The 11,099-nt window shown below is 41.0% G+C and overlaps 1 protein-coding gene across 1 annotated transcript in view; it reads left to right on the plus strand.

Moving 5' to 3' along the window:
* The window catches only part of SMARCAL1 (SWI/SNF related, matrix associated, actin dependent regulator of chromatin, subfamily a-like 1), a 36,970-nt gene that overhangs the window by 10,188 nt on the left and 15,683 nt on the right, over nucleotides 1-11,099 (plus strand). Inside the window, exons 6-8 of the mRNA XM_009887333.1 lie at nucleotides 657-807; nucleotides 3,618-3,776; nucleotides 5,559-5,624. Coding sequence (XP_009885635.1) covers nucleotides 657-807; nucleotides 3,618-3,776; nucleotides 5,559-5,624 — 376 coding nt within the window. The remainder of the gene's footprint in view (nucleotides 1-656; nucleotides 808-3,617; nucleotides 3,777-5,558; nucleotides 5,625-11,099) is intronic.

Genomic DNA, 11,099 nt, shown 5'->3' on the forward strand with positions numbered 1-11,099 from the left:
TCTCCGTCTTGTGATTCAGTATGTGCCTAATTGTCATATGATTTCTTTATTTTGTAAGGTCATTTTTTTTTTCCCCCAAGTGCCTCTCTTTTGTTGTTGTTGCCTTTTAAATATTAACTATGCATAGGAAAGTGCCAGGAAATGGGACCAAGGCCCTGAAAGATTTAAAATTACTAATTGTTATGTAGAGATAAACTTTTAAATGTCCCTATCCCCATCATATATGGTCATTAGTTGTGGACTTGTGGACTTCAAAATGCAATTCAGGGAAGTCTGTACTTACTGGTGTTAAAGTGGAATTGTTATTAATAATATTTTCTTAGCCAGGATGAACTCTGGGACAGAATGTGAGTAATATCATGGAAAAAATGTGCTTTAAATAATTGTAACGTCTTGAGACTACTCCTCATATGAAATCAAAGTCTCTAAGGACTGGGCTGAACCACTCTGTGTAGGAGCTTCCAAGCTTTGAGAGATTTGTGGGAGTTGCTCACTTGTGTTAAGACTAAGGGAGAACATCCGGGTTTACTGAAGAACCCTGATCACTTCCAGGTGATCCATATTATAGGCTTGGTGGTGAGTTGTGCTTATCTTGGCTGCCGGGACAGATAGCCATTTTTAGATTCTTACTTATTTTCCCTCTCTATTTTCCCTAGTTTCGCAATTTCAAGAAATGGACGCTTACTTCTGGCAGATGACATGGGCTTGGGCAAGACCATCCAGGCAATCTGCATTGCTGCATATTACCGAAAGGAATGGCCCTTGCTGGTGGTGACTCCTTCTTCTGTGAGGTTTACATGGGCAGAGGTACTGTGAGCTTGAGTGTGTGCAGGTGGCCAGTAGTGGGCATGTAGTAGATGGTTATGCTATGTTGCATTCTGTACAAGTTAAAATTTTAAAAAGATGTATATTAAGAGGAAGAAACTAATATTTGTACTCATTTATAAACCTGATGGGCAGAAATTGCTTGACATTGACTGCATGATATATGCCTATTTTCCTTTATTGGTTGATTATTTTAATATTTTTTTTTTTGTGTGGTTCAGCTGATCCATCGGAAACGGGAGATCTGGAGAAAGTGTCTCCTCTGACCCTCTGCAAAATTTGTTCCTGTAGGTCAGCTGGCTCCAAGGGGGAGTTTTACTTATCAAAGACAATAGTTGCATTTAAACAATTGTTTGTTGTATTCAAGCCCTTCATAGCAGTATTTGCCAGTCCCTTGGCTGGAACAGAAGCCCAGATGCTGGGATTCTCCACTTTGTTCAAGATGCCCCATTATCATCATCATTAAGTGTTTGTCATAGTACATCTTTTGGCCTGTCCACTCTATCCTGCTGGCTCTTCTGAGTCCTTTATTAATGTTGATCAGAAGCCCAAGAAAGCTTCTGTGGTTGGGAAACGTGTCTTGAAATTAATCACTGTAATGGCTTGTACACTGAGGCTGTTGGGTTGCCACAGGCTAGTGAAATATTCAGTGTGGCAGATAAAGGTGAGCCAGGGGTTTTAGGTCAGTAATTTCATGCCTGAGCAGGAGAGCGTAGGGGTTTAGCTTTCCCTGGAATGTTTCATTGATGAGAAGTGTATTGTTTGGGATTTTCTGGTTTTGTGCTGTAATCAGGTTTTTAGAGTGTCTTGGCGTGTGTTTTCACATCCAGTAGTGCAGCAGTGTTTGGCAACAAGAAAAGAAAATTGTTTACTGAACAAGGAAGTGATACTCATATTGTTTGATATTTCAGAGTCCTGTAGATCTCTAGGTCAACACCTAACCTGAATCCATGGCTTCTGTGGGATACCTACTGGGAACAATTTGGGGCCTGGTTTCCTGAAGCTCCTGGGCACGTGCAGCTAAACTTTTACATCCTGCCTCCAGAGATTTAAGCGATGTGAGGGTTTTTTTTTCCTTTGAGTGCTTGATTTCCTCTTCCTTTTGCTAGTCTTGACTCCCCAGGAGGCTGTTGTGGGAGATGTTTTGTTAGGACATTTGCTTTAGAATGACCTGTGTTGCTTTGTGGGTATGTGAAGGATGCGGGTCTAAGAAAAATGTCACAGAAGGAGGAAGAAAGTGGAGTTTATTACGTTTTGTAATCTACTCAATTCATTTTTGCGCAGATGCTTTTTATTGTAATGGTAAAGCTTTTGTGGTGTCTCTGGAGCTCAATTACCAGAAATTGTCTTCGTCTCAGAGTTGTTGGTGTTTTATTTTGGCTTTCTGGGCTTGGGCCACTGAGTGCCTTTACATTCGAGGTGCCATAGGAAGGAGCAGGAAGATGTGAGGTACTCTTGGGTGAGAAGTACTGCAGCCGTGTACCTTTGGAGTTCATCATTGAAACTTAAGTAATTAACAGTCAGGGCAATTTCAAAGCACTTCTTGTGGACAAAGGTCAGCATGAAGTGAGAAATATAGTGTCACTTTTACAGTGTGAATTAGTTATGTGACCTTTATTAAAAGGAGAGGGCAGTACACCTAGGACCTTCCAGATGCTTTCCCACTGCTGCCACCTTTTTCTAAGTTTTGGCTTAGTGTCAGCCACATATTTTTTGGTTGGGATCTAACCTTGTCTGCATGTCGGCCCATTTTGATTGTGGTGAAGGACAGTTAATTGTTAGTTTCTCACATACAGAGAAGTGTGAGAAGCTCACATTTAACTCATCAGGCTGCTGCCTGTTGTTCCTGAACAGAGGAGAGGAATGACACTTGTGGGGGGTTTCCACAAGTGAAGGGCCTAGAGACAGAGATGCCATTTCTCATCACCACTCCTATGGATATGTACAGATCTTGATTGTTAAAGCCACAGCCAGTTCTCTGCAGAGCAACATCAGCAGAACTCAAGTATTGCAGAGAGGTTGGTGTCATTGGGGACACAATTACAAGGGAAATGGTGGGTGCTCAGTAGCTAACAGATGGGTTTGGGGGAGGATATCTTGCTCTGGTGTGTGAAGCATTTCAAGAGGTTGATTTGAATGACTATCACCACATGTATTTCAGCTGCTGTCATAGAGCAGCTGGTGTATTGTCAACTGATCTTTTCATTTTGTTTGTTTGGGGTTTTTTTTTGTAGACTTTTTAAGAAGGAGAGGTAGTGGAAGAGTTTTTGTTGATTTGGGTGAGTTGTACTTCATCTTCACTGTGGAGTAAACATTGCTATAGTGAGAGATGTTTACTGCTTAGAAGTCTGTGTTTCACAGCCTGAGGTTTCCTGTTGAGTGGGAAAACTAAATTTCCCTGTCAGTAGTGGTCACTGCATTCTCTGGCTCTGAGCATAGCAGGTAACATTGTCAGGAGGTTATACACATTTCTACTTCAGATTTTTTTTTTTCCCCAGTAACAAACAAGAATAGAGCATATTTGAGCCTTCCTAGCTGTGGAAGGTAGATTTGGCCTTATAGCCTGAGTTCTGTTCTTGACCTTCCCATTACTAGGGTTGTTGCCTTGGGAAGGCTGCTTACCCTTACTGTGCGTCCAGCTGATGTCTAATGGCCGGGAGGGTGGGGGTAGGGTGTGGGGAGGGGTGGCTCCAAGTTCTAAGCACTCATGAGGATGCTCTGAGAAGTGCTTTGGGATCCTGACAGAGGACATAAGCACCAGAATGCAATTAATTGCTTTCCTCTTCCTCCAGGCGTTTCACAGGTGGCTTCCATCTTTGAGTCCAGGTAGCACCAATGTCGTAGTGACTGGCAAAGACAACCTAACGGCAAGCTTGATCAACATTGTCAGCTTTGACCTCCTCAGCAAGATGGACAAGCAACTTAAGAGCACTTTCCAAGTAGTTATTATTGTAAGTGGTACGCTAAAATATTGAAGTTAATATGATGCTGCAAATGGGGTAACCTTTGTGTTGTACAGCAGAGAAGTGTGAAGTGGGCTTTATTTAGGACTGAAACGATCTTGTAATCGTGGCTGTTATCACAGCTATCTTCACGAGCTCTGAAACCTTTTGAGATAACTAGTAGAGTTCAATTCCTTTTTGATTCCTAAGTCTGTGTTTTCTCTTTTACTGGTTATGGTGCCTCTCTGTTTTTTTTGTGGTTGGGCATGTCGACTGCTGGAGAGCAAAGTGTTTAATCTGATGTGTCAATACAGTAGTCTTGGAATTGTATCTTTTTAAGGGGATTAGACTTCGGGGTGATCTTAGTGTTTATCCAGGAAACCAGTTAACCTCTCAACATCAAGTATGCGGGTAAAGCATCAAAAAAATCTCCCTTTGCTTGTGTTCTGTTGACAATCTGCATTTAAGTCTTCTTTGATGACTCGTGTACTTTCTTTTGTAAATTACTTTGAAATATATTTTTTTAACCTTTTACAGAGCCATGGTAAAAGGCATTTTTCTAGATTTCAGTTACTAAAAATTCAAAACATCTAGTGTTTCAAATCGACCTTGGATCAACAGAGACCAAAAGTGTCTATGTAGCTTATTATGAGTGTTTGCTATTCTCAGTCTAGTTTTCAGCACACATAAGCACCTTTCCTTAAGATCATGACAATTGGAACAGAATAATCCTTTTGTTTCTCAGCATCAGATGGGAATGTGGGAATAGATGGAGTTCTTTGGAGACCAAACTACTCATGGGGGAATTGATCTTTTTCAGTTTTACTTTTTTCCCCTTCCCCCTCTCTGATAAGACATTCTGTCAGGGTAGAAATGCAGATTGTTACTTTTTTATGCTGGTGCTTGAAGTAAAGGGACTTGATCTCTAGGGCTTCTGCCCTAGAACCTTTTACCAGCTCTGAGCTGGCAGATGTTCTTTCTGTGTGTTTATATGTTCAAATTTGGACCCTGTATATGTTTTTACGGATCAGAGTAGTCCTACTGAGTGCTGAGCTTCTTTGCTTTTTCTTCCAATCGTCTTTTGATGGCTGGGAACATTAATGTAGCTTATTTGTTAATCAGGAGGGAGAAGGCTGTGCCTGAGGCTAGGCAGTTGTGTTGTCTTTGCATGCATGGTTGCTTGCTCATCGACACATGGAAAGATGAGAATGTACCCTTGGAGGGCACAGATTACTTTTTGTGTCTAAGTTCTGCCTTGCTACAGCAGTAGAAATGAAGCCTGTTTGGGGGTGATGTCTCAAGTAGGAGGCTATTATCCACCTGGCGAGCCCTATCAGCAGAACAGTTGGATCCTAATTAGATTTCTTTTTTTCCTGATCGTTTTCATTAACCCCTTATTTAGGGAAGTGGTAGTGTATAGGCCTCCTATGTTTGCTGCATTTAAAGGACACATAGGGGCAAATGAGTGTTGGTGGTGGAAAAAATGTTCCTTTTTCTCCTTCCCTTTCCAGCCCTCTCTGCTCACTTGCTCACGGTGGTTTGAGATTCATGGCTTTAAGGTTTATATCTGTTCCATTTGCTTGCAGCTGTAGGTTTGAATGTAGGAAGCCTGCTACTCTCCATGCTGCCTTTTCGTTTAGAATTTGATGTGACTATCCCAGTGCTTGAAGTATCCTCTGGGGTGATAGGCTTGTAATATTAGGTAGCTGACAATACTGGGAATTTGCTCTGTAGCCTGCAGTTGGACTATGGATCAGAACTGTCTTCACTTTCATGCTTGTTTTGTTTCAGGATGAATCTCATTTCCTAAAGAACGTAAAAACTGCACGATGCCGAGCTGCCATGCCTCTACTCAAGGTGTGTATGCTGGGTGCCAAACCTGCAGCTAAGGTCAGGCTCCCAAAGCAGTGTTGCTCCATTTACCAGGTTTAGGAGCCAGCAGCTGAATTCTGATGTGGTGCAAGTGGAAATCCAGGTAACATTGTAGATCCAAGAGCAAAATTTGTCTCTGGCTTAACCACTTGTTTCCACACAAATGTTAGATGGTAAGACCTAACAAAAGAACTTTGGAAGCTCCCTTGATCCAATTATGGTACTGCGACTGATGAGTTTTATGGTGATGGGGAAAAGGGAATGTCAAAACTTAGTGAGTGCATTCAGGGGGAGTAGAAAGAATATAGTAGTGTCAACGTAGCTTCTTTAATGGAAGTAATCATTATCAGTTACTTCTTGGCACACAAATTGCTGCTGTATATCAAAATGACATTACCTAGGTCACTTTGTTGGCTTTGGTTTTGGACTCTACTGTTACTGCAAGCTTCCAATGTACTTGTGTGGCTGGGGTTCAGGAGCACTCCTGTTAGTTAAATGTACAAAACTAGTAGGAAATGGGAGAATGTGAGGTTGGCAAGACAAGTGGCCCACAGAAGGGAGGCAATATTCAAGTATGGGATAACAGAAGAGATGTAAATTTTAATATCGGCCCGTTGTCCTGGATTAAAGAATCAAACTCTCCCTGGTAGCCCCTAGCAGATTAAAGTTACAAGTAGTTTCTAGACACTGCACAGTCTGTACATTAGAACAAGGTAAATGCAGTTCCTCTTCAGCAATTATCAGCAAGTGTGTATAAAGAGAAGATTCGATCTGTGATGGCTTTATAGCAACCAACTTTTATATGCAAGATTCTTAATGGCAAGCCGAAGGTAGTTGTCCTTGAATAACTTCATTGTTCTCTTTAAAGGCCTGACTCTTGTATTCTATTGGCTTTCAAAGCACTTCAGGCTTTTAATGTTTGGAAACTAAGTAGGAGGTCCAATTTTATGAGCAGTTTGAAGTACAATAATTAGGGTGTATGTCTGAAAATGGTGGAAAATAACAAATTTACCTCATTGCAGATGCTCAAAAAGCAGTCTCATCCTTTCCTACTTGTAGCTTTGTAAGGATCAGCTTGTCAAAATTATTTGCAGGCTACAAGATATGAGAGTGAAAGATGGTAGCTGTTAAGTGGAGGTTAATTGCCTGTATGCACTTACTGAGAATTTACAGTTTTATGCTGTCACATCAGTGCTCTTACAGAGTTGAGAACCAGTGCTTCTGAAACTGAATTTCAGTCTTCTGAAAGCTTTAAGAGTTTCATGTTCATATCATGCATTATCTCACCTGCAAACAGCATACAGTACCAGATGTTTCATGTGAGATGTTCAGGTAAATTTTATTCTCTTGCTTGCTGACTGTAACTGACTATAAGTGAGTATTTGCTGTAATAGCCACTCTTCTGCCCTCGTTGCTTTCCAACACAGGTGTTTTTCTCTAAAACTACCCGATTTGGCAGCTTTGTCTTCAAGTACTAGTGAGTGATGCTGTGTTCACTACTGCACAGCACGTTGCAGCAATGCTTTCATATTTGAAATAACTGCCAAAATATGAGGAGTTTTCATCACTTGAATACTGGATTTAACAACTATACTATGTTACCTTTATAGTAAGTAGTCAATGGGGTAAAAATGGGAGTGTGTTCAGTATTTTACATGATACTTTGAGATTAGTGAATAAGATGCATTGATAAACATGCTGCTGAGGATAATGTTCTTGCTCTTGCCTTCTTTATGTTAAAAGGATTAGATCAGTACTGGGGCTCTTAGAGACAAAAAAAAAAAGCTGTATCCATAGGCAAACCCTTCAGAGGTACACTGCTTCTAGCACCTCAGTCCCTACATTAAGTTCACAGTGTGAAGCCATGCCAGTGCTGTAACCAGAGGCCCTGGGGCCAACTCATGCCTTGTCTACCTTCCAAGCATTGCCACTTCTGTCTGTTATTAGCATTATACTACTTGAAACTTTTTGAAATTGCCATAGTTGCTTGTGTTTCTTACAAGGTTCCCAACATCCTAAAGCATTAAAGCTTAGCCTTGAACTGGCTTTTGGGGACAGAAAAGGGAAAAAAATAAAAACCACCTAAGAAGTGTGATCCTTGGTCCTTACATCCTACAAAGATTTATGAGTCCATAATGACACTGGACAGATCTAAGTTAAAATGTTTCTGAGCCTGAAATGTTTCTGTCACTACCATCTGTACTTAATGGATTCTCTTTGTCTTGATAAAATCTGCTCCTGTGACTTCTCTGTTTGAATAGTAAGTAAAATGTAAAAATTGTTGAGAGTGTTTAGACAAAATTGCACAATAATCAGATTAAATCAATACATTCATAACAAAGATGACTTACCTTGGATATTAATTTTGAATCTGCCTTGTTAGACAGCCAAGCTAAATCTCCACCCCTGAAATATTTAACCCACGGTTACAGCATTTAAAGCCTCATTTTAGTATTAATATCTGACATTGACCAGTTTTCAAAATGAAGTGGTATTTTTAGCCACTCAGTAATAATTAATCTTCTTCTGCTCTCTTGTATATATTGCGGAGCAAGTGTGGTATGGAATTGTCAAGCAGAACCATGTATTAAACATGTGGCCTAAGTTTGTCAGTTGGGAACTTCTGGACATTTTTTTAATATTAAAACCCCACAAACTGTGTGTGTGTGTGTGTGTGTGCAGTATTTGGTGTGCGTACTATTCAGCATCTTTTGTGACATACTTAGCTGCTGCCCTGACAGAGATTTAGGAAAGCTTTGCTTGGGACAGTGGGAAGTGTGACCAGAAAGACTTTTTAGTGCACTTTTATAAGGGATGGGTGTACACAATGACCATTCTCGCTACCTGGTAGCTTGCCCCACATTGTCATTAGTTCAGAGTAAGTATATAGACAGATATGTTGTGCCCAATTTATTGTTATTGGACAAAACTTTGAAAGGAACTTATAATTACACAAACAGTAAGATAGGGTGAGCTGAAATAGCAGGAGGAAAATGTTTAGGCCAGATTTCTTATTCCCTTCACTTGGACACGGGGGAGAATGCTTCATCCGCCTACGTGGAACCAGGTGGCAGAGTTTGTATACAGTCTGTGTGCATCCCTGCGAAATTATGGAGGCGGATGGATTGAAAGCCATAGTAGAAAACAGTCCTTTGATGTTTTGGCATGTGGCAAAAATCCTGCTTTCAAGCTCAGCCAGCTTTCACGCTGGCCAGTCTGTGCCAGCAGCTGCATGAGATCTGTCCCCAGCTTCAGCATCTCTTCTGGTACTCAAGAGGGCTAGAAGTTCCTGTGTTCAGAGTGGTCCCTTTGTCTTGTTTCCACGCGCATCAAAGTGAGAATGGCCTCATGCTGTTGGGCTTTGGTTGAGTCACAGTTTTCAGGCTTGTCTTGTCCCTGCCCCTAATGCAGAGCTGTGGCAATCAGTAATAGTACCTACTTGTTGCCTTGCTGTTTTCTTTAGTCTCATGATTGGGACTGAGTTCTCCTGGGCGTGCTGACAATATTAGTTGTTCCCTTCGCCTCTGCCCTGCATCTGCCTCCCTCAGAGGCAGAAAGTGTCATGGTGTTGCTTCTTTGGTAAGCATTTTGTTTTTTCCTTCCAAGACTATACTGGTCCAGAGGCATGAGCATAAGAGAGGGAGTATACATGCTACCAATATCCATAAAACAGCAAAGCCCAGGGGGTGTAGATGAAGAGGAAGCAACAAAATAGAAGTTTTTCACTGATCTGTGGTGGGATCTCCTGGGAACTGGAGTGAAAAGGATTCTACATCCTTCGACCAGCCAAAGCGCTGCATGGTCTTTGTTCTTCTGTAATTGCATGAAGTATTGCAAGGCAGTGGAAATTGGGGAAGGTCCCCATGGAACATGGATGAGTTTTCTGGAAGCATGACATTAAGGTTTTTTGTGAAGAACTGGGTTAGAGACTGAGAAACAAAAAGTGCCTAATCAAAGATTCCAGTAGCATAAAATGGTCTTATTCCTGTTGTGTTCCCCATGGACTTTGTTCCACAACGTTTGAGTAATATTACTAATGTGATTGTTCCTATTGAGCTGCTGTTCAGGTTAATAGCATGATGCACATACTGATGTTTGCAGGGTTAAAGGTCTTTGTTTCTATTATGGAAGTCCAAATACATTGTGTGTCTGGAATCTAATACTCTTTGTGCTTGCTTTAATAAAGAGATGCTTAAAAATAATAGAGGGAAATAGGTCAATGCTGAAGGTAGAAGGTGAGGAGGGAACACAAAAATCTCCCTGTCCAGTGGGAAATAAATAGCAGCTGTCTTTAGGCACTACAAGTCCATATGGATTGGATAAATAAGCCTTTGCTTGTTGTCGCAGCTGAGAGAAGGAACTTCATCTTGAAATTGGAGGAGCTGGGGGCCCTCAAGGCTTCATCTTCAGATCTGCTCTCACCTTCCATTTTCCCTTCCTTCTCCAAAGAGGGAGGTAGTGTAATTTGCTTTGGTCATAGCTGACTGTTGCCATTTGATACGCATTCTCTGTATAGATGTCACTTAAGAGGGAAAGGCATTCATATTTTTTGGAAAAACCACTGTAGGATCATCTTATAAAATGCAGAGCCCTATCTGTCTTACCCCAGCACAGAAACAGACTCCTCAAAGCAGCTGCAACCCTTTTCCTTTATGAAATCTTCTATTTCATCAGGTGATTATCTCCATTATATTATGTCCACTCTCAAATTTTTTGTTTAACAAGATAAAGTATTCTTATGCTAAGCAGTTCAAAATGACAGAGTAAGCAAAAACTGGGGACACGAGTAGTTGTACAGCCAGAACCAGCCACACATTTAAAAAAGTATGTCAGTCTGTTAGCATATGGCAGAGCTCATGCTGTGAAATTCATTTAACACAGAGACAGTCATTGTATGTTAATGAGGCTCTTTGCATGTTCAATTATTTCTTTGTGGCATAATACACCGTCCTCACCTACTCCCCTTCAAATTGGTTGGGTGCTGGGTTTTGACCTCTAAAGTAAGTGCCACTGGGGGTTATAATTTCATAAATTATTCTTTGACTTTCAGAAGCAGTGTTTGTAAATGTTATCACAGCTGTAGAATTCATTCTTGCTGGTGTATTGTGTGTGCAAGTGTAATGCTACAAAGCCACAATTGTCTTATGTTACTTAGTAAATGAGGACTACAGAACAGGTCTCTGCTAGTCAAGTTGTTGACAGAGTTCAGTCAAGCAGTCTCGAAAGCAGCTGTAACAACAGTTGCAAGGACACATGAGAGAGAGGAGTGCTTCTGGGGAAGATTAAACTTCGTGGCTAAATGCTAATGAGCAGCTAAAGTTAGTTCTTCTATGTGGAAATATGTATCAATTGATTAGAGATCTGTTTTTGCTAGAAAGTCCTTGCTGGTCACTGCAATCTTATTTTCTGTGCTGTTGTTCCATATTATTCTTATAGACCTTGGAAGAAAGAGGGTAAACT

Source organism: Charadrius vociferus, unplaced genomic scaffold, assembly GCF_000708025.1.
Source record: "Charadrius vociferus isolate BGI_N301 unplaced genomic scaffold, ASM70802v2 scaffold385, whole genome shotgun sequence".
Classification (NCBI taxonomy): Eukaryota; Metazoa; Chordata; class Aves; order Charadriiformes; family Charadriidae; genus Charadrius; species Charadrius vociferus.